Below are 24,867 nucleotides of genomic sequence, written 5' to 3' on the forward strand. Positions count from 1 at the left end.
CTTCTAGAACTAACACCAAAAAAAGATGTCCTTTTCATTATAGGGGACTGGAATGCAAAAGTAGGAAGTCAAGAGATACCTGGAATAACAGGCAAGTTTGGCCTTGGAACAAAATGAAGCAAGGCAAAGGCTAACAGAGTTTTGCCAAGAGAACACACTGGTCTCAGCAAACACCCTCTTCCAACAGTATAAGACATGACTCTACACATGGATATGACCAGATGGTCAATACCAAAATCAGATTGAACATTTGCAGGCAAAGATGGAGAAGTTCTCTCTACACAGCCAGCAAAAAGAAGACCTGGAGCTGACTATTGCTCAGATCATTAGCTCCTTACTGCAAAAATCAGACTTGATTGAAAAAAGTAGGGAAAACCACTAGGTCACTAAGGTATGACCTAAATTAAATCCCTTATGATTATACGGTAGAAGTGCCAAATAGATTCAAGGCATTAGATCTGATAGACTGCCTGAAAAACTACAGATGGAGGTTTGTACCATTGTACAGGAGGTAGTGATCAAAACCATCCCCAAGAAAATGAAATGCAACAAGGAAAAATGGCTCCTTGAGTAGGCCTTACAAATAAATAAGAAATGAAGAGATGTGAAAGTCAAAGGAGAAAAGTAAAGATATACCCATTGGAATGCAGAGTTCCAAAGAACAGCAAGGAGAGATAAGAAAGCCTTCTTAGGTGGACAATGCAAAAAATTAGAAGCAAACAATAGAATGGGAAAGACTAGCGATCTCTTCAAGAAAATTAGAGATACCAAGGGAACATTTTATGCAAAGATGGGCACAGTAAAGGAGAGAAACATAAGAATCTCAAAGAAGCAGAAGAGACTAAGAGAAGGTGGCAAGAACACACAGAAGAACTGTACAAAAAAGGTCTTAATGACCCAGACACAATGGTGTGGTCACTCACCAAGAGCCAGACATCCTGGAGTGTGAAGTCAATTAGGCCATAGGAAGCATTACAAACAAAGCTATTGGAGGTGATGGAATTCCAGCTAAGGTATTTCAAATCATAAAATATGATGCTGTTAAAATACTGCACACAATATGCCAATAAATTTGGAAAACTCAGCAGTGGCCACAGGACTAGAAAAGATTTCATTCCTATCCCAAAGAAAGGCAATGCCAAAGAATGTTCAAATTACCACACTATTGCGCTCATTTCACACGCTAGCAAGGTAATGCTCAAAATCCTTGAAGCTAGGCTTCAACAGTGCATGAACCAAGAACTTCCAGATGTTCAAGCTGGATTTCGGAAAGGTAGAGGAAACAGATCAAATTGCCATCATCCACTGGATCATAGATAAAAGGAATTTCAGAAAAACATATACTTCTAATTCATTTACTAAGCTAAAGCCTTTGACTGTGTGGATCACAACAAACTTTGTTTGTTTGAATGTTGTGACTTTCACAACATTCTTCAAGAGATGGGAATACCAGAACCTTTACCTTACCTGCCTGCTGACAAACCTGTGTACAGGTCAAGAAGCAACAGTTAGAACCAACATGGTACAACAGACTGATTCAAAATTTGGCAAGGGCTCAAGGCTGTGTATTGTCATTCTGCTTATTTAACTTATATGCAGAGTACATCATGTGAAATGCTGGGCTGGATGAATCACAAGCTGGGATCAAGACTGCTAGGAGAAATACCAGTAACCTCAGATATGCCGATAACACTACCCTAAAGGCAGAAAGCGAAGAGGGACTAAAAAGCCTCTTGATGAAAGTGAAAGATAAAAGCAAAAAGCTGGTTTAAAACCAAACATTCAAAAAACTAAGATAATGGCATTCGCTCCCATCACTTCCTGGCAAATAGATGGGAAAAAAATGGCAACAGTGACAGACTTTATTTCTTTGGGCTCCAAAATCACTGCAGATGGTGACTGCAGCCATGAAATTAGTACTGAATATAGTTCCCGTGATTTACAGGAGGACCTTGTTTATCTGCTTTATGTACAGTAGCATGTAAGTATTGTGTATCTTTATAATTTTTTAAGTAAACTGAGATAACCCAATGAATAGCTATTAATACTCTCCTGGTACCTAAATATGATATGCTAGGTGACAAGGGCTTATAGAACTGGAGACCCAAAGAGTGTCCACTTTCTCTGACCAAGTTATGATAATAAAAGACTCTCTTAAGACCAGGAGAGTTCCTGGGAATGGTGGGAATTCCAGTGTAGCCCCTGCTAAGTAAGCAGATTGGTTCTTGCTACAGCTGTTTGGTTAGCTGGAAGGGCAGTCCTCTATCCAGGATGCAGTTAGTGAAGGGAACATGGCCAGAATGATCATGTGGATCATTCTCAGTGATGCAGTGGGTTCCAGTTTATGAAGGTCTGTGGGCACCTTGGTCAGGGGCTTGAATTTTATTCTAAGTCAAGTGAGAATCTGCTGTGGAAATCTACATAGCTCCATTTCTCCTGTATATTTATCTCAAATATTTCTGCTGTGTTCACAAACGGGTAGAAGAAACAAGAGGACAGAATGAATAAACAGAAAGATGTTCAGACAAGGGAATTACTGGTTTACAAGTGAATTATGATTCACTTGGAAGACTAGCATAAAAATTAGTGGAATCTATCTATTTTGGTACTATCAAGGACAGAAGGAGACAAGATGATCGAGTGTGAGGTTTTCATCTTAACCTTGATGAAGGAAACTAAGAAAGCAACCAAAGTGAGACATTTCCATGTTTTTGTCTCTGCAAACATTTAACCAAAGAGGTTAGACTTAGGGCAGGAAGAATGTTGAAAAAGAGAGGTGCTTGGGATAAGGGGTCAAATATAGGGGGGCTGAGATTTCTCAGGGAAATTGAAAAGATGAAAGTGTAGTATCAAGCAAACTGAAGGTCTGTCTCTATATCAAGGTGTACATCAGAGAAGCATCAGTGTTGAGAGCAACCATTCTGTTCCTGATTGGATTAGATTTTGTGTTTGTTTCCATGAAATTAAAAGACGCTTGCTCCTTATAAGAAAAGCTATGGAAAAACCTAGACAGCGTATTGAAAAGCAGAGACATCACTTTGCCTACAAAGGTCCAATTCAATAAAAACTATGGTTTTTTCAGTAGTCATGTATGGATGTGAGAGTTGGACCATAGATAAGGCTGAGCACAGAAGAACTGATGCTTTTGGAACTGTGGTGCTGGATAAAACTCTTTAGAATCCCTTGGACAGCAAGGATATCAAATCAGTCAATCCTAAAGGAAATCAACCCTGAATATTCATCAAAAGGACTGATACTGAAGCCAAAGCTCCAATACTTTGGCCACCTGATGTGATGAGCTGACTCACTGGAAAAGACCCTGATGCTGGGAAAGACTGAAGGCAGGCAGAGAAGGGGGAAACAGAGGATGAGATGGTTGGATGGCATCACCAACTCAATGGATAGAAGTTTGCTCAAACTCTGGGAGACAATGAAGGACAGGAAAGCCTGGTGTGCTGCAGTCCATGGTGGTCACATAGAGTTACGACACTACTGAGCGACTGAGCAACAACAACAAAGATACTGAGAAAGAAACTGGAGCTGGAGGAATCATGCTCCCTGACCACAGTAATCAAAACAGTATTGTGCTGGCACAAAAACAGAAATATAGATCAATGGGATAGAAAACCCAGAAATAAATGCACACCTATTGCCAATAATGTATGATAAAAGGGCAAGAATATACAGTGAAGAAAAAAAGAGTCTTTTCAACATGTGGTACTGGGAAAACTGGAAAACTACTTAAGAAGGAAACTAGAACAGTATCTAACATCACATACAAAACTAAACCCCAAATCAATTAAAGACCTAAATGTAGAACCGGATGCTATAAAACTCCTAGAGGAAAACAGAGACATAACACCCTTGTACATAAATCGTGACAGAATCTTTTTGGATTCATTTCCAAATGAATAGAATGATGAAAATAAAAACAAAAATAAACAAATGGGACTTAATTAAAAGCTTTTGGACAGCAAAGGAAACCATAAACAAAATGAAAAGACAAGCTATAAAATGGGAGAAAACATCTGCAAACCATGCAGCCCCCAAGGTCTTAATCTCCAAAATATAGAAACAGCTCATGCAGCCCAATCATAAAATGGGCAGAAGAGCTAAACAGATATTTCTCCAAAGAAGACATACAGATGGCAAACAGGTACATGAAAAGATGCTCAACACTGCTAATTATTAGAGAACCTCAAATCAAAACTACAATGAGGTATCACTTCATACCATTCAGAATGGCCATCATCCATCAAAAAATCTACAAATAATAAATGCTGGTTGAGAGTATGGATAAAAGGGAGCTCTCCTACACTGCTGGGAATATAGACTGGTACAGCCACTATGGAGAACAATGTGGAGGTTCCTTAGAAAACTAAAATTAAAGCTACATATAATCCTGCAATCCCACTCCTGGGCATATATCTGAAGAAAACTATAATTCAGAAATATAAATGCACCCCAGTATTTATAGAGGTACTATTTACAATAGCCAAGACATGGAAGCAACCTAAGTGTTTATTGACAGATGAACAAATACAGAAGCTATGGTATATACAGACACACACACAGTGGAATATTATTCAGCCATAAAGAGAATTTTTAAATGCCATTTGCAGCAATATGAATGGATTTAGAGATTATCATACTAAATGAAGTAAACCAGACAGAGAAAGATAAATATGTATGATACTGCTTATATGTGGAAGCTCAAAAAAAAAAAAAAGATATAAATGAACTTGTTTCCTACACATGAAGGGACTCAGACATAGAAAACAAATCTGTGGTTACCAATGGGCAAAATGGGATGGGAGGAGGGATAAATTAGCAGGTTGGGATTAACATATACACACTACTATATACAAAACAACAAACAAGGACCTACTGTGTAGCAAAGGAAACTGTAGTCAACAGTTTATAATAATGTATTAAGGGAAGAGAATCTGAAGAGGACTATATATATATGTATGTATACATACATACATATACAGTGTATGTATATGTAACTGAATTGCTGTACTGTACACCTAAATGCCAAATGATACTGTAAATCAACTACATTTAAATAAAAAAAATTATAAAGAAATGATAAATAGGTATATTGGCCTTCATATCAATGACACAATATGGGTAGAACAAGCATTTAAAGAGAAGAAAATTATGGTTCAGGCTCACAGTAATGCGGTAATTAAACAAAATAGAGAACCATATTTATATATTTATATATTTAATGATCCAGTCTATCTTTTTCCCCATTCCCTAACAGAAACCAACCAAGCTGTCTCTCAGCATTTCAGAATTTAAAAGCTAGGTCCTTCCCTTTGTAGTGTTAGTGTTTCGCTTATGTTGCTTTTCAGTTTGATCCTCCATCATAACATGGAACAAGCAGGGTAAAAATAATGGAAATGTGTGTTGGCAGATTTTGTTATTAGATCTAAGTTTCATAGAAAAATACCTTGCAACTAAGGAATAAAGCCAAAATTATAAAATTTAATAAACACTTATTCAATGACTACTACAAGCAAGTTAATATATTAGGTCTTATTAATTGAAAGGGCTTTCCTGGTAGCTCAGCTGGTAAAGAATCCACCTGCAATGCAGGAGACCCCAGTTCAATTCCTGGGTTGAGAAGATCTGCTGCAGAAGGGATAGGCCACCCACTCCAGTATTCCTGGGCTTCCCTGGTGGCTCAGCTGGTAAAGAATCTGCCTGCAATGCGGGAGACCTGAGTTCAATCCCTGGGTTGGGAAGATCCCCTGGAGAAGGGAATGGCTATCCACTCCACACAGATATGGACCTTGATATTAAGCAACTTAAAGTTCTTAGAAGTTACATTTCACTGTTGCTTTTACATATATCCTCTCACCTCAAATAGGTTATCTGTTATATAAATGCATGCATACACATACGGATACACACTTACACACACACACAAATACTTATAAACGCATATATATATGTAGAAGGAGAGAATCACCAAGATGCTAACTTACAGATTGCTGCATACCACATTTGTTTTAAAGTATCTGTCAAATACCCGCAGAGAAATAACATTTTCCTATTCCAGAAATTATGTGGAATAGAAAAATTCCAAGGTTCTTTCCAGCTTTACCCTATTAATTCACAGAAAATAGAAGTTCTGATAACGTGTTGAGGAGATTGGTATCTAATTTCAAGATTTAATTTCTTATCAGTTGCTATACTTTATAGGTGGATATTTAATAAAGCACCTCAAAGTTGCAAAACCAACCCATTTCACTTTCAGAACCTTAAGTTTTGTCATCAACCTAGTAAACTGATGTAAAAGCTTCATTAAGAGAGAGGTGTAATTTGTGCTCTTCGAGAGTGTTCAAAAGACTAAAAATTTAATTTTCTCTTGTAACCAAAGATGATTCTTACGTCAAGGACTGATCCAGAGAGATCGGCTCGTTCAAGATTTGCACAGCAGAGATTGGCGTGGGCAAGATTGCAGCGACTTAAATTGGCCATTTTGAAGTTAATGTATCGCAGGTCCAATCGAGAAAGATCAGCACCACTGAAGTTTAAACCCTAAAATTAAAAAACACAAATGGCCACAATATATAAACCATCTGTAGTATTTAATTTAACCACAATAGTTAAGCACCGTGGTTTATAGAAGTAATTGGCAGTTCAGTCACTTGGAGTCTATTACAAAACATGATCAAATGGAACTCAGATATATAAAATCAGTATCCTTAATGGAGTCTTAAAAGTCACTCGATTTACATATAACATTAGAATGCATCTTGGCTATGCCTCATTTATGTGCAGAAGTTGCTAAAAAGATAGATCTCTGCTGGTCATGCACCTATTGATCACTATTTTTAATAAATTGTACTTATGTTATTAATTCTATAATTCAAGAACGTTATATTGTTAAAACTGAGTATTGCAGTTTTTAATATCGTTATTGCTATAACACATAAAAGTATAAGTATCTTCCACTGCCACTGACTGATCATACATAACAGCTGTACAAATAATTGACTTTTTAATTGTTGGAATTTCTATGCACTACCAAAAACTGCTGTATGAGGCATAATTAAACAGTAAAAGACTATTACATCTCTTTTTTATGCTAACCATTTTGGGACTGACTCAATGCTATGACCCATAATTAAAATATATCTTGCATGAAAAAAAAAAGTAAGGTAAGAAAAAAATTCCTAGAAGAATTTAAAACGTTCCTCACAGACTTACTGACACAAATAACTCATGTAAAATCTGCTTCAATTACCTGGCAACGCAATTCTGATTTGGTTGGAGTGGCGAGCAGAAACCGGACAAATTCCTTTCGAGATATGGGTGAATGATCCTCTGGTGGTTGTGAATTCTTGAAGACATATTGACAAATTAGTGTAGAATTCTGGGAGACAGTTACAATAAATATATTATTTAGCTAATGTAAAAAGAAACTTACCTTTATTGCCACTTCCAGGTGTTCAATCAATGAGTCAATACCAAAAAATCTCGCTTCTTCTAACACACCTATCATAACAAAAACAATTTGACTTTTACAGAATACTATTCACCTCGATAATCCTTTATAAAGGATTCTATAAAGTTAAATTCTCACAAGTGAAATACAAGTTTTGCTGTCATTGCTCAGTGTCTGACTTTTTGTGACCCCATGGACTGTATCCCAGGAAAGAAACTGGAGTAGGTTGCCACTGCCTTCTCCAGTGGACCTTGCTGGACAAGGGGTTGAATCCACATCTCCTGCACTGGCAGGCAGATTCTTTACCACTGAGCCATCAGGGAAGCCTTGAAATACAAGGAGGGTAGGCTATCCCACTTTATACAAGAAAAATAACTAACATTTAGAACATATGTAGCAGTAGCAGCAGCAGAACATATGTATAATACTTAAAAATATCTGTAAATAAAGAAGCTTTCTAAATAGGTTACATACAGCAAAAGAAAAAAAAACAGAAGACTAATGAATCAGAAATAAAGCTTTCCATATTAAAAAATTATTTCAGAAAACTACCTTATATAAGCCCTAGGCCAAAAAAAATCCAAATTATCACACATTCTTAAATAACTGATACAGTGATTTTTAAACCCAATAATAAATGGTTAGCTCACCTAATCTTAACACTTCATTGACTTTTTCAATGAAGCAGATCAGAATAAGTTCCTCACAAGTATCTTTTACTTACTGAATCAGGAAATTATAGAAATAAATAAAAGCAAGCCAGCGTCAAAACAAAAGTCAGAAGTATAATTTAGAAACTTTGTTATAGGAGAATCAATTTTTTAAAAGGGATTTCTAGGGGACTCCAATCAGGATGGCAGAATAGAAGGACATGGAGCTCACTCTCTCCAACAAGCGTATCAAAAATTCACCTACATCTTGAACAGTTCTCACAGAAATCTTGGAATGCTGGTAGAATATCCCAAACACCCCAAATAACACGAAAGATCTCCACATAACCAGGTAGGACCAGAAAAAAAGAAAAAGAAATCGGGATGGTACTTGACAGCTTGGGAGGAAGCTGTGAAAGAGGAAAGGTTCCTAATCCTGAGATCAGCTGGGACAGAATCAGATCGGGTGATACTAGCCTCTAAAGCTCCCTTTCTGTCCCAGCTGATCTCCCCACCTGTGAAGAAGCTTCTGAGGATGTAGGAAGTTTTCCTTTTGCACAACTTCCTCCCAGGCGTGCAAGTCTCATCCCAATATGAGCAGGGCAAAGGGTAACAGTTTTGCCAAAAGAACACACTGGTCACAACAAACACCCTCTTCCAACAAAGCAAGAGAAGAGGCTACACATGGACATCATCACCACATGGTCAATACTGAAATCATTCAGTATATATTCTTTGTAGCCAAAGATAGTAGCTCTGTACAGGCAGCAAAAACAAGACCTGGTGCTGACTGTGGCCCAGATCATGAGCTCCTTATTGCAAAATTCAGACTTAAAATGAAGAAAGTGGGTAAAACCATAAGGTCCCTCAGGTATGACCCATATCAAATCCTTATGATGTAAATCCCTTATAATGTAAATCACTTATACAGTAGAAGTGACAGATAGATTCAAGGGATTAGATCTGACAGAGTGCCTGAAGAACTATGGACAGAGATTTGTAACATTGCACAGGAGGTGGTGACAAAACCATCCCCAAGAAAATAAAATGCAAAAAGGCAAAAAATGGTTGTCTGAGGAGGCCTTACGAATAGCTGAGAAAAGAAGAGAATGAAAGGCAAAGGAGAAAAGGAAAGATATACTCACCTGAATGCAGAGTTCCAAAGAACAGCAAGGAGAGAGAACAAAAACTTCCTAAGTGAATACTCCAAAGAAATAGAGGCAAACAATAAAATGGGAAAGACTAGAGATCTTTTTAAGAAAATTAGAAATACCAAGGGAACATTTTATGCAAAAATGGGCACAATAAAGGACAGAAACGGTATAGACCTAACAGAAGCAGGAGATATTAAGAAGAGGTGACAAAAATACACAGAACTGTACTAAAAAGGTCTTAACGACCAGATAATCATGATCATGTGGTTACTCATTTAGAGTCAATATCCTGGAGTGTGAATTCAAGTGGGCCTTAGGAAGCATTACTATGAAGAAAGCTAGTGGAGGTGATGTAATTCCAGCTGAGCTATTTCAAATCCTAAAAGATTATGCTGTGAAAGTGCAGCACTCAATATGCCAGCAAATTTGGAAACTCAGCAGTGGCCACAGGACTAAAACAGTTCAATTTTCATGCCAATCACAAAGAAGGACAATGCCAAAGAATGTTCACACTACCACACAACTGCACTCATTTCACAGGCTAACAAGGTAATACTCAAAATACTTCAAGCTAGGCTTCAAGAGTATGTGAACCAAGAAATTCCAGATGTACAAGCTGGATTTAGGAAAGGCAGAGGAACCAGAAGTCAAGTTGCCAACATCTGCTGGATCACAGACAAAGCAAAAGAACTCAAGAAAAACTTCTACTTCTGTTTCACTGACTGTGCTAAAGCCTTTGTGTGGATCACAGCAAACTGTGGAAAATTCTTAAAGAGATGGGAATACCCGACCACCTGACCTGCTGCCTGAGAAATGTGTATGCAGGTCAAGAAACAACAGTTAGAACTGGACATGGAATGATGGATTGTTTCAACCTTGGGAAAGGAGTACATCAAGGCTGTATACTGTCACCCTGCTTATTTAACTTATGTGCAGAGTACTCATGTGAAATGCTGGGTTGGATGAATTCCAAGCTGGAATCAAGATTTCTGGGAGAAATATCAATAACCTCAAATATGTAGATAACACCACCCTAATGGCAGAAAGTGAAGAGGAGTTAAAAAGCCTCTTGATGAAGGTGAAAACAACATTCAAAAGCCTAAGATCATGGCATCTGGTTCCCTCACTTCATGGCAAATAGATGGGAAAAAAAGGAAACAGTGAAAGACTTTATTTTGGGGGCTCCAAAATCACTGTGGATGGGGACTGCAGCCATGAAATTAAAAGACACTTGCTCCTTGGAAGAAAAGCTATAAGAAACTTAGCGTATTAAAAAAACAGAGACAGCACTTTGCCAACAAAGGTCTGTATGGCCAAAGGTATGTTTTTTCCAGTAGTCATGGATGGATTGAAAGTTGGACCATAAAGAAGGCTGAGCGCCAAAGAGTTGATGCTTTCGAGCTGTGGTGCTAGAGTTGACTAATGAGAGTCCCTTGGACAGCAAGGAGATCAAGCCAGTCAATCCTGAAGGAAATAAATCAACCCTGAATAGTCATTGGAAGGACTGATGTTGATGCTCCAATACTTTGGCCATTTGATGTGGATACGACTCATTGGAAAAGATCCTGACGCTAGGAATCATTGAGAGCAGGAGGAGAAGGGGACAACAGAGGATGAGATGGTTGGATGGCATTACCAACTCAATGCACATGAGTTTGAGCAAACTCTGGGAGACAGTGAAGGACAGGGAAGCCTGGCTTGTTCAGTCCATGGGATTACAAAGAGTCAGTCAGACTTAGCAACTGACAACAACAGAGGCTCAGAGAAGCGTGAGGCACACATTTATGATGAAAGCTGTTCAAAGCATGGGCACAGAAAGAACCTACCTTAACATAATAAAGGCCATTTATAACAAACCCACAGCAAACATAATCTTAACAGGGAGAACTGAAACCATGCCCTCTAGGATCAGGAACAAGACAAGACTGCCCTTTCTAACCACTATTATTCAACACAGTTTTGAAAGTCCTAGCTACAGCAATCAGAGAAGAAAGAAAAGTAAAAGGAATCCAGATTGGAAAGGAAGAAGAAAAACTCACTATTTGCAGATGGCATTGATACTGTACATGAAAAACTCTAAAGATATTACCACAAATTTACTAGAGCTAATCAGTGAATTTATTAAAATCACAGGATAAAAAATCAATACCTAGCAATCACTTGAATTCCTATACACTAGCAATGAAAAATAGAGAAACTAAGGAATTAAACACATTTACCTTTGCAACAAAAATAATAAAATACCTAGGAGTAAACCTACCTAAGGAGACAAAAATTGGATTAAAGATTTACTGCACATGGCCCTGTCCATCAGAACAAGAACCAGTTCCCCCCTCAGGTCAGTCTCTCCCATCAGGAAGCATCCATAAGCCTCTTATCCTTCTCCATCAGAGGGCAGACAGACTGAAAACCACAGTCATAGAAAACTAACCAAACTGATCACATGGACCACAGCCTTGTCTAACTCAATGAAACTATGAGCCACGCCATATATGGCTACCCAAGATGGACGGGTAATGGTGGAGAGTTCTGACAAGATGTGGTCCACTGAAGAAGGGAGTGGTGAACCACCAGTATTCTTGCCTTGAGAACCCCATGAACAGTATGAAAAGGCAAAAAGATAGGACACTGAAAGATGAACTCCCCAGGTCAGTAGATGCCCAAAATGCTACTGGAGATCAGTGGAGAAATAACTCTAGAAAGAATGAAGAGATGGAGCCAAAGCAAAAACAACACCCAGTTGTGGATGGGACTGGTGACAGAAGCAAAGTCCAATGCTGTAAAGAACAATATTGCATAGGAACCTGGAATGTTAGGTCTGTGAATCAAAGCAAATTGGAAGTGGTCAAACAGGAGATGGCAAGAGTGAACATCAACATTTTAGGAATCAGTGACCTAAAATGGAGTGGAATGGGTGAATTTAACTCAGATGATCATTATATCTACTACTGTGGGCAAGAATCCTTAGAAATGGAGTAGCCATCATAGTCAACAAAAGAGTCTGAAATGAAGTACTTGGATGCAATCTGATCTCTGTTCGTTTCAAAGGCAAACCATTCAATATCATGGTAATCTAAGTCTATGCCCCGACCAGTAATGTTGAAGTTGAACGGTTCTACGAAGACCTACAAGACCTTCTAGAACTAACACTCAAAAAAGATGTCCTTTTCATTATAGAACTGGAAAGCAAAAGCAGGAACTCAAGAGATACCTGGAGTAACAGGCAAATTTGGCCTAGGAGTACAGAATGAAGCAGGGCAAAGACTCATAGAGTTCTGCCAAGAGAACGCACTGGTCATAGCAAACACCTCTTCCAACAACACAAGAAAAGACTATACATGGACATCACCAGACGGTCAATAAAGAAATCAGACTGATTATATTCTTTGCAGTCAGAGATGGAGAAGCTCTATACAGTCAGCAAAAAACAAGACTGGGAGCTGACTGTGGCTCAGATCATGAACTCCTTATTGCCAAATTCAGACTTTAGTTGAAAAAAGTGGGGAAAACCACTAGACCATTCAGGTATGACCTCAATCAAATCCCTTACAATTATCCAGTGGAAGTGACAGATAGATTCAAGAGATTAGATCTGATAGACTGCCTGAAGAACTATGGACAGAAGTTCACGACAGTGAATAGGAAACAGGAATCCAGACCATCCCCAAGAAAAAGAAATGCAAAAAAGCAAAATGGCTGTCAAAGAAGGCCTTACAAATAGCTGTGAAAAGGAGAGAAGTGAAAAGCAAAGGAGAAAAGGAAAGATATACCCATTTGAATGCAGAGTTCCAAAGAACAGCAAGGACAGATAAGAAAGCCTTCCTCAGTGATCAGTGCAAAGAAATAGAGGAAAACAATCAAATGGAAAAGACTAGAGATCCCTTCAAGAAAATTAGAGATACCAAGGGAACTTTTCATGCAAAGACGGGCACAATAAAGTACAGAAATGGTATGAACCTAACAGAAGCAGAAGATTAGTATTAAGAAGAGGTGGCAGAATACACAGAAGAACTGTACAAAAAAGATCTTCATGACCCAGATAATCATGATGGTGTGATCACTCACCTAGAGCCAGACATCCTGGAATGTAAAGTCAAGTGGGCCTTAGGAAGCATCACTACGAACAAAGCCAGTGGAGGTAATGGAATACCAGTTGAGCTATTTCAAATCCTGAAAGATGACACTGTGAAAGTGCTGCACTCAATATGCCAGCAAATTTGGAAAACTCAGCAGTGGCCACAGGACTGGAAAAGGTCAGTTTTCATTCCAATCCCAAAGAAAGGCAATGCCAAAGAATGCTCAAACTACTGCACAATTGTACTCATCTCACACACTAGTGAAGTAATGCTCAAAATTCTCCAAGCCAGGCTTCAGCAATATGTGAACCGTGAACTTCCTGATGTTCAAGCTGGTTTTAGAAAAGGCAGAGAAACCAGAGATCAAATTGCCAACATCTGCTGGATCATGGAAAAAGCAAGAGAGTTCCAGAAAAACATCTATTTCTGCTTTATTGACCTTGCCAAAGCCTTTGACTGTGTGGATCACAATAAATTGTGGAAAATTCTTCAAGAGATGGGAATACCAGACCACCTGATCTGCCTCTTGAGAAACCTGTATGCAGGTCAGGAAGCAACAGTTAGAACTGAACATGGAACAACAGACTAGTTCCAAATAGTAAAAGGAGTATGTCAAGGCTGTATATTGTCACCCTGTTTATTTAACTTATATGCAGAGTACATCATGAGAAATGCTGGACTGGAAGAAACACAAGCTGGAATCAAGATTGCTGGGAGAAATATCAATAACCTCAGATATGCAGATGACACCACCCTTATGGCAGAAAGTGAAGAGGAACTAAAAAAGCCTCTTGATGAAGGTGAAAGTGGAGAGTGAAAAAGTTGGCTTAAAGCTCAACATTCAGAAAACGAAGATCATGGCATCCGGTCCCATCACTTCATGGGAAATAGATGGGGAAAGAGTGGAAACAGTGTCAGACTTTATGTTCTGGGGCTCCAAAATCACTGCAGATGGTGATTGCAGCCATGAAATTAAAAGACGCTTACTCCTTGGAAGGAAAGTTTTGACCAATCTAGATAGCATATTCAAAAGCAGAGACATTACTTTGCCAACAAAGGTCCGTCTAGTCAAGGCTATGGTTTTTCCTGTGGTCATGTATGGATGTGAGTGTTGGACTGTGAAGAAAGCTGAGCGCCAAAGAATTGGTGCTTTTGAAGTGTGGTGTTGGAGAAGACTCTTGAGAGTCCCTTGGACTGCAAGGAGATCCAACCAGTCCATTCTGAAGGAGATCAGCCCTGGGATTTCTTTGGAAGGAATGATGCTAAAGCTGAAACTCCAGTATTTTGGCCACCTCATGTGAAGAGCTGACTCATTGGAAAAGACTCTGATGCTGGGAGGGATTGGGGGCAGGAGGACAAGGGGACGACAGAGGATGAGATGGCTGGATGGCATCACTGACTCGATGGACGTGAGTCTGGGTGAACTCCGGGAGTTGGTGATGGACAGGGAGGCCTGGCGTGCTGCGATTCATGGGGTCGCAAAGAGTCGGACACGACTGAGCGACTGAAGTGAACTGAGGATATGCTACCAATCAAGACTATCGTTTCCAATAGAAGGCAGAATAAAGAATTTCTCAGACAAGCAAAAAATAAAAAAACATATCAATACTAATTGGAAAAGGCCCTGATGTTGGGAAAGATTGAGGGCATGAAGTGAAGGGAGTGACAGGATGAGATGATTGGATGGCATCAGTGACTCAATGGACATGAGTTTGAGCAAGCTCCAGGACATAATGAAGGACAGGGAAAAGCTGGTGTGCTGTAGTTCATGGGGTCGAAAAGAGTCAGACATGAATTAGTGAATAAACAACAAGAAGAACAAAACGTATCCTAAAAGAAATGTTGAAAGGCCTTCTATAAATAGAAGGGAAGCAAGAATATGCAAGAAAAAAAAAAATCACAATTGGAAATTAAATCACTTACCAAATTTTTTGAAAATGATGATAACTACAAGGAATAGCAAAACAATAAATGTGAAGATGTAAAAGAAGAAATCAAAATCATAAATGTGGGAGAAGTAGTAAGAAAATGTAGATTTTTTTGTGGAATGTGTTTGAGATTATATGACAATCAGTCTAAAGGAAGTACATATAAGGGGTTAATATATGTTGAAAAACAGAGTAGCCACAAATCAAAAACGTGTAATAGAGGCACAAAAACCAAAAAGAACAGAAGCATAATGCAAAAGAAAATCAAACTATAGAAGGAAAAGATCAAAGAAGAAATACAAAAATCAACTGGAAAAGAAGGTCTGAAATGGTAATAAATACATATCTATCAATAATTACCCTAATTGTCAACAGACTAAATGCTCCAATCAAAAACACTGGAGTAACGGATTGGATTAAAAACACAAGAGCCTACAATAGGCTGCCAATGAGAGACTCACTTTAGGGCAAAGGATACATATAGATTGAATGTGAGGGGAAGCAAATGAAAATGACAAGAAAGTAAGGGTTACAAAGCTTGCATCAGACAAAATAAACTTTAAAACAAAGGCCAAAGGTAAAGAACAACAATATGTAATGACAAAGGATCAATTCAAAAAGAAGGTATTATACTCATCAACATATATGCACCCAATTTATGAGATCGAAAATACATAAAATAAATACTGAGAGACATAAAGGGAGAAATTGACAGGAAATTTAGTAATAGAGACACTGACATCCCACTCATATCAATGGACAGCTGTTCTGGACAGAAAATAAGGCAACAGAGATCATACATGATACAACAGAACAGTTAGACTTAATTTACATTTTCAAGACATTAAATCCAAAAAATGTAGAATACACATTCTTTTCAAATGCACATGGAACATTCTCTAGGATTGATCACAGACTAGCATGAAAATAATCCTCAACAATTTTAAGAGGACGGAAATTATTTCAAGCATCTTTTCTGACCACAGTGAAATGAAAGTAGAAATCAACCACAGAACAGAAATGAGAAAAAAATGAATACATGGCGACTAAACAACACTGTTAACAAAACAATGGTTCAAGGATGAAATCAAAGAAGGAATTATAAAATATGAGACAAATGACAATGAAAACACAACTATACAAAATCTGTGGGATGCAGCAAAAGCAGTTCTTAGCAAAATGAGCCTTCCTCTCAAATAAACATCATATAAAAGAAAAAGAGGGAACATATAAAAGAATTAGAAAAAGAGGGAACAAACAATACTTAAAAGTCAGCAGAAGGAAGGAAATAAAGATAAGATTGTTGTTATTGCTGTTGTTTAGGCACTAAGTTGTGTCTGACTTTTTTGAGACCCCAGGGACTATAGCCCACCAGGATGCTCTGTCCATGGGATTTCCCAGGCAAAGATATTGTCATTTTTATCTCCAGGGAATCTTCCTGACCCTGGAGTGACCCATGCGAGTGACTGAACTTGCATCTCCTGCATTGGCAGGTGGATTCTTTACCACTAAGTCATCTGGGAAGCCCGAGGATCAGACAGGAAATAAATAAAATAGAAATTATAAAAAGCAATTAAAAAAATCAATAAAACCAAGAATTCGATTTTTTTAAAGGGTACAGAAAATTTACAAATTACTGGCTAGGTTCATAAGAAAGAAGAGAGAGGACCTTAATAAACAAAATAAGAAATGAAAAAGGAGAAATAACAACTGATATGTTAAAAATTTTAAAAATCATAAGAGAATACTATGAATCATCAGAGACATGCCAACAAACTGGACAAACCAGAGGAAATGGACACGTTTCTAGAAAGTACAGCCTACAAAAACTGAATTTAAAAAGTAAACCAATTTGAACACACCAATCACTACAAGCAAAATAGAATCTGTAATTTTTTTTTTTTTTTTTTTCAGCCCACACAGAACTAGTTTATTCAGTAGTATGGAGAAATGAAAAAACAAAACACAAAATGCTACCATATTTACAGTAACAATCAAACTGTACAATCAGATGGTTAGTGTCAAGTTAGCATCCAGCATCTTTGTATTTTTTTAAGTCAAGTCAAAAAATCCTACTAAGGTCCAGGACCAGATGGCTTCACAGTCAAAACTGACCAAACCTGCGAAGAAGAACTTACACTGATCCTTCTTAAAATCATCCTCAAGACTGAAGAGGAGGGCACACACTCAAAAACATTCTGTGGAGCTACCAATACCAAAGTAAGAAAAAAGATACCACCAGTGAAGAAAATTTAGGCCAATATATTTGATAATTTAGATGAAAAAAATTCTCACTGAAACATTATCAAACCGAATACAAAGATCATACACCATGACCAAGCTGGATTCATCCTAGAGTCACAGGAATGCCCCAACATTTGCAGATCAATCTACATCAAATAAAAGACAAGACAAAAACTACATAGTCATCTCAACAGATAAAGAAAAACCATTTGATAAAATTCAGCTCCCATTCATGATAAAACATTCTCCACCAAATTAAGTATAAAGGGAACATCTATCAACCTATAAGAAACTCAGAGCCAATATAATACTCAATGGCGAAAAGCTGAAAACCTTTATTTTACACTAAAAACTGGATTAAGACAAGGTTGCCCACTCTTACCACTTTTATTCAACATAATATGGGAAGTCTTAGCCACAGCAATCATATAAGAGAAAGAAATAACAGGTATCCAAATTGGAAGGGAAGAGGTGAAGCTGTCATTATACTCAGATGAAATGATAATATATATCTGCATGTGCATGCTAAGTTGCTTCAGTCGTATGTGACTCTTTGTGACCCTATGGACTGGAGCCCACCAGGCTCCTTTGTGCATGGGGATTTTCTAGGCAAGAATACTGGAGTAGGTTGCCATGCACTCATCCAAGCAATCTTCCTGACCCAGGGATCAAACTTGCATCTCATGCAGCTCCTGTTTTGCAGGTGGATTTTTATCACTGAGCCACTGAGGAACCTTTATACTATCTATAGAAAACCCTGAGGATTCCACACAAAAACTACTAGCACTGATAAATGAATTCAGCAAGGTAGCAGGATACAAAATTAACATACAGAAATTGGTTGTACTTTACACTAACAATGCGAATGTAAAAATAATTCATTTTAAAATTGCCTGGAGCCTATTATACAGAGTGAAGTAAGCCAGAAAGAAAAACACCAATACAGAATACTAACGCATATATATGGAATTTAGAAAGATGGTAACGATAACCCTGTATGCGAGACAGCAAAAGAGACACAGATGTATCGAACAGTCTTTTGGACTCCGTGGGAGAGGGCGAGGGTGATGGCATTGAAACATGTATAATATCATACGTGAAACGAATCACCAGTCCAGGTTCAATGCATGATACAGGATGCTTGGGGCTGGTGCACTGGGATGACCCAGAGGGATGGTATGGGGAGGGAGGTGGGAGGGGGGTTCAGGATGGGGAACACATGTACACCTGTGGTGGATTCATGTTGATGTATAGCAAAACCAATACAATAATGTAAAGTAATTAGCCTCCAATTAAAATAAATAAATTTATATTAAAAAAATAAAAAATAAATAAAATTGCCTGAATTAAAATACTTAGAAATAAATCTCAACAAGGACATAAAAATTTATACAGTGATTAATAAAGGAAACTGATGGTGATTCAAAGAGATGAAAGATGTCACATTATCATGGAAAGAATACTGTGAAAATGGCCATGCTGCCCAAAGCAAGCTACAGATTTAATGCAATCCCTATCAAATTACCTAAGAGACCTTACACAGAATTAGAAAAAAATAATCCTAAAATTTATATGGAACCATAAAAGACCCAGAATTGCCAAAGCAATACTGAAGAAAAAGAACAATGCAGGAAGCATAACTCTCCCAGATTTCATGTAATACTCAAAGCTACAGTAATCAAAACAGCTTGGGATTGGAACAAAAACAGATATATAAATCAATGGAGCAGAGTTCCAGAGAAAAGCAGGGAGAGATAATAAGTCGTTCTCCAATGAACAATGCAAAGAAGTAGAAGAGAACAGTAGAATCAGAAAGATTAGAGATTTCCTGAAGAAAACTGGGAATACCAAGGGAACATTTCATGCAAGGATGGACACAATAAAGGACACCACCCTGCTGCTGCTGCTGCTGCTAAGTCGCTTCAGTCGTGTCCGACTCTGTGTGACCCCATAGACAGCAGCCGACCAGGGTCCCCGTCCCTGATATTCTCCAGGCAAGAACACTGGAGTGGGTTGCCATTTCCTTCTCCAATGCATGAAAGTGAGAAGTGAAAGTGAAGTCGCTCAGTCGTGTCCGACTCTTTGTGACCCCATGGACTGCAGCCCACCAGGCTCCTCCGTCCATGGGATTTTCCAGGCAAGAGTACTGGAGTGGGGTGCCATTGCCTTCTCCGAATGGCAGAAAGTGAAGAGGAACTAAAGAGCCTCTTGATGAAGGTGAATGAAGAAAGTGAAAAAGCTAGCTTAAAAATCAATATTCAAAAAACTAAGATTATTGCATCTGGTCCCATCAACTTCATGGCAAATAGATGGGGAGAAAATGGAAACAATGACAGACTTATTTTCTTATACTCCAAAATCATTGCAGATGGTGACTTCAAGCCATGAAATTAAAAGACACTTGCTCCTTGGAAGAAAGTGAAAGTGAAGTCACTCAGTCATGTCTGACTTTTTGCAACTCCATGGAATGGAACCTACAAGGCTCCTTCATCCATGGAATTTTCCAGTCAAGAGTACTGGAGTGGGTTGCCATTTCCTTGGAAGAAAAGCTATGACAAACCTAGACAATGTATTAAAAAGCAGAGACATCGCTTTGCCCACAAAAATCCATTTAGTCAAAGCTATGGCTTTTCCATTAGTCATGTATGGATGTGAGAGCTGGACCATCTGGACCATAAAGGTGGCTGAGCATTGAAGACTTGATGCTTCCAAACTGTGTTGCTGGAGAAGACTCTTGAGAGTCCCTTGGACAGCAAGAAGATCAAACCAGTCAATCCTAACGGAAATAAATCAACCCTGAATATTTATTGGAAGGACTGATGCTCCAATACTTTGGCCATCTGATGCTAGGAGCCAACTTACCTGAAAAAACCCTGATGCTAGGAAAGACTGAGGGCAGAAGAAGGGGGTGACAGTGGATGATATGGTTGGATGGCATCACCAACTCAATGGACATGAGTTTGAGCAAACTCCAGGAACTAGTCAAAGACAGGGAAGCCTGGCTTGCCATAGTCCACGGGGCTGCAAAGAATCAGACAGAACTTAGTGAATGAATAATAACAGAGGATTGGAGAAGAGTGCAGCGGCCAGGATACAGCAGGCAGAACACAGAAAGACCTGCACAGATGGTCCGGGTCACCACTCTGTGCTCCCCTGAGATATGAGTCTGCTGGTGTGGGCAGTGGTTGAGTAATGAAACTTGAGTTTCAAGGACAGACCCAGGAGAGGACTGGGGTTGGCTGTGTGGCGATAGCCTGAAGGGGCTGAAGCATGGTACAGGCTCAAATTGGGGTGTGTGGAAGAATTTCAGGCCTGCATAGAAGGGAAGCCTTTCTTAAAGAGCAAGGAAGGGAGGGACGGGCCAGTCATGGGCGTTTCTTCCTCTGTGTGCTTTCAGGTGACTTGGCGCTGCCTCTAGTAGCTCTGGGGGCATCCAGTGGACTGCCTAGAGGTACAGGCGGGGCTGAAATCTGAGCCCTCTCCCTGCAGCTGTGGAGATTTACAGCACGGCCGCCAGTTTCATAAACTCAGCACCTACATAACATCCAAGTGGACAGCAGGTACTCCCATGGCTGGGATGGGGCTGGCCTTAGCAGCTATGGGCTTTGTGGGCACATGCATGTGGAGGCTGGACCCGAGTATGGACTGTTTCCACACTCCTATGGTGCATCCAGGGGCACAACCACAGCAGTCCTCATACCTCACTGCAGTGGATCTTTGCTGGCAGATCTGCTCTGGGGCTTTGTGAACACACTGCCTAAGAGACGCCAGCCCTGACTGCCTGCATTCCCACAATGGAGGTGGGACAGAGGGCAATACCAACAACAGTGTATTTTGTGAGCCTGCACAACAGTGACAGGTTATTATACCACAGAACACACTCCCCAGTGGACAGCTCCAGCAGAGCAATACTCGGTGGTTCCCTTCCCCAACAGTGCTTCAGTATCAGCTACCTTGTACCGCAGCTCAGAAACAGATCTGTGGGCTTCCACTCCAACAAGTAGGGAGGAGACCCTACCCCTGAGAGGGCTGTGAAACCGCAAAGAGGAGGCCCCCACCTGCCGGGGTCCAGCCCCGGCTGATCCAGGGTATTCGAAGCGGGGACGGCGTCGGCGACCTATTTATATTTATTTATTCATCAAAGATTCAAAGAGTAATAGAATGAGGATAGCTCAGTGAAGAAATTCAGTGGAGAAAAGCGGCTGAAATAAGGATAGCTCAGTAGGAAAATTCAGTGGAGAAAAGAAGCTGAGTGGCTTGGTTTACGCGGAAAATCAATATAACCCGTGACACCAGGTTAGCTCTGACCACGGAGGCCGCAGGCGCCCTCTCGAATAGCGGAAGGTGCCCCACCTTAGACACCTTCTCGAGTGGGTCTTAGAAGCCCAGGCAAATAAATGGTCGCAGAGGACATCCGCGCTCCAGATGGACACTCAGCTGGAATTTGGGAGAGAGAGTGACATGGGGAGACCAAGTTTCAGTGAACAAGGCCCGCACTTTATTTTCCAAAGTAGTTTTTATACCTTAAGGTATGCATAGAGGATAATGGGGGAAGAGGTAGAGTCATGCAGCAAGCCAGGCTTTCTTCCTGCAAACTTATCATATGCAAAAGTTCAGGTGATTGACATCATCTTCTGGCCCGGAGGCCTGTTAACATTTTAAGAAACTTATCTTTCTCTAAAGGTGATTATTCCAAAGTCAGGCGCCAGCCTTCCAAAAAGCATTGGACAAAGCGGCATTTTACATTTCTATACACCCATTATATCAATCAATACACTGCCAAGGACACAGTAGGTAAGGAGTATGGAGACTTAGCAGCAAACATTGGCCCAACAAGTGAAAAACCCTTCACCAATACATTTTCTAATCAATCTTTTAACTACTCAAAGGAATCTGTGTTTAGGCAGTTTAGAACATCTCCTGCCTCTCACAGTTGGGAGGCTCTGAACAATCACATGTGGCCGGAAAAACCCATTCAGGCAGGCTAGAGGATTTCCAAAGGAGTTTGTAGGTTGAAACACTGTCACATCCAGGAATTATTAACTGGAGCTGTGAGCTAACTCTTTTTCCAGAGAGAGGTAGTGGGAGACAGCCCCCCGTAAAGTCAGAGGTGTAGGTGAAAGCACAAAGCAGAAAGTAGGCAGACTCTGGTTTTGGGGGTAGATGCTCGAGAATTTCCAGGGGGACTCCTGAGGCTCGATCCCGCCTTTGCGTATGTCGAGCCTCCTTCCTCATGACCTTTGTCATGGGCGGAGTGCCTCACGCTGGCTCTCGGCAGTGATAGGATTCCAGTTGAGCTATTCCAGATCCTGAAAGATGATGCTGTGGAAAGTGCTGCACTCAATATTCAATATGCACTCAATATGCAATATGCCGGCTCCCGGCACCCACCGAACATCGTGTGCAGGCTTTAGTCACACGAGTGACACCCCCTTATCAAGGGGATAACAGTAAGCACTGACTGAGGGAACAGGCAGCAGGCTTTCGTATGAAAATCAGTCCTCACACCAAAAATATTAAACCCACACAAGCTATGCAGGATGCTCCCACATAATAATAGACCCCAAAGCCACCTGTTTCTCCTAAACTCATCGAACAAGACAAACTCAAGTAAATGTAGATGCAGAGTAATCACTCCAATTAAAAGATCGAGAAGATTCCCTGAAAGAACAAAAAATGAAACAGACCTCTTCAGTCTAACAGACACTGAGTTCAACAAAGACATAATGAAAACACTGAAGGAGTTAAGAAAGGTTATTAATACAAATGCAGATTACTAAAAAGGGAACTAGAAAAAAAACAAAGAGCCAAAGAAAATTAAAAAACTCATTGCTGAAATGAAAGCTGAGCTAAAAGCAATGAACAGCAGGTTGAATAATAAAGAAGAACAAATAAATGATCTGCAAGATAGAATAATGGAAATCCCCCAATCAGAAGAGCAAAACGAAAGGCAAATTAAAAAAAAAAATGAAAGCAATTTAAGAGACCTATGGATTCTATAAAGCATACCAATGTACACCTAATAGACATTCAAAATGGAACAGAATTATAAAAGGGGATCAAAAATTTATTTGAAGACATTATGGCTGAAAATTTCCCAAACCAAAAGAAGGAAACAGATATGCAGGTATGGGAAGTGCAGAGGATCCCAAACAACATGAACCCAAACAGATCACACAAAGACAAACATTTTATATGAACACAGATATATGGAATATAGAAAGATAGTACTGATGAACCTATTTGAAGGGCAGCAACAGACATGCAGACACAGAGAACAGACTTATGGACACGGGTGGTGTGGAGAGGAAGGAGAGGGTGAGACAGATGCAGAGAGTAGCACAGTAGCATATATACATTACCATATGTAAAACAGCCAATGGGAATGTGCTGTATGCATCAGGGAACTCAAACTGAGGCTCTGTCACAACCTAGAAGGGTGGGAAAAGGTGGGAGGAGACAGGAGGGAGGCGCAAGAGGGAGAGTACAATGCATACCTACGGGTAATTCATGTTGACGTGGCAGAAACCTGTAAGTAAAGCAATTATCCTTCAATTAAAAATAAATTTAAAAAAAAGAGACGATTCTGAAGGCAGCAAGAGAAAAACAAAGCGCTAATTATAAGGGAATCTGTGTAAGGTTATCAACTGGTTTCTCTTCAGAAATGTTGCAGGACAGAAGGGAGTGGCAAGATATAGTCAAAATCCTGACAGGGAAAAATCTGCAAACTGGGGCACTCTAACTAGCAAGATTATCATTTAGAATAGAAGGCAGGATAAAGAATTTCTCAGGCAAGCAAAAGTTAAAATAATATATCAATAGTAATTGAAAAAGACCCTGATGTTGGAAAAGATTGAGGGCAAGAAGAGAAGGGGGCGACCGAGTTTGAGACAGTTGGATGGTATCACCAACTCAGTGGACAAGAGTTTGAGCAAATCCAAGAGATAGTGAAGGACAGGGAAGCCTGGCTTTCCTGCAGTTCATGGGGTTTGCAAATAGTTGGATATGACTTAGTGACTCAACAACAACAAAATGTATCCTAAAAGAAGTACTGAATGGTCTTCTATAAATAGAAGGGAAGCAAGAATATACAGGAAAGAAAAAATCATAATTGGAAATTAAATTACTTACCAAATTTTGTGAAAGTGATAACCACAAAGAATAGCAAAATGATAAACATGAAGATGTACAAGAGGACATAAAAATCATAAAATGTGGAGAGGTAAGTAAGAAAATGTAGATTTTTTTTTTTTGGAATGTGTTTGAGATTATATGGCAATCATTCTAAAGGAAGTACATATAAGGGGTTAACACACTTGAAAAACAGAGTAACCACAAATCAAAAACGTATAA

The 24,867-nt window shown here is 39.4% G+C and overlaps 1 protein-coding gene across 1 annotated transcript in view; it reads right to left on the reverse strand.

The window, feature by feature from the left end:
- KCTD9 (potassium channel tetramerization domain containing 9) overlaps positions 1-24,867 on the reverse strand; it is an 81,386-nt gene that overhangs the window by 16,764 nt on the left and 39,755 nt on the right. Inside the window, exons 7-9 of the mRNA XM_055578769.1 lie at positions 7,445-7,512; positions 7,262-7,357; positions 6,403-6,552 (exon numbers count right to left, since the gene is read on the reverse strand). Coding sequence (XP_055434744.1) covers positions 6,403-6,552; positions 7,262-7,357; positions 7,445-7,512 — 314 coding nt within the window. The remainder of the gene's footprint in view (positions 1-6,402; positions 6,553-7,261; positions 7,358-7,444; positions 7,513-24,867) is intronic.

This window comes from Bubalus kerabau, chromosome 4 (assembly GCF_029407905.1).
Source record: "Bubalus kerabau isolate K-KA32 ecotype Philippines breed swamp buffalo chromosome 4, PCC_UOA_SB_1v2, whole genome shotgun sequence".
NCBI lineage: Eukaryota > Metazoa > Chordata > Mammalia > Artiodactyla > Bovidae > Bubalus > Bubalus kerabau.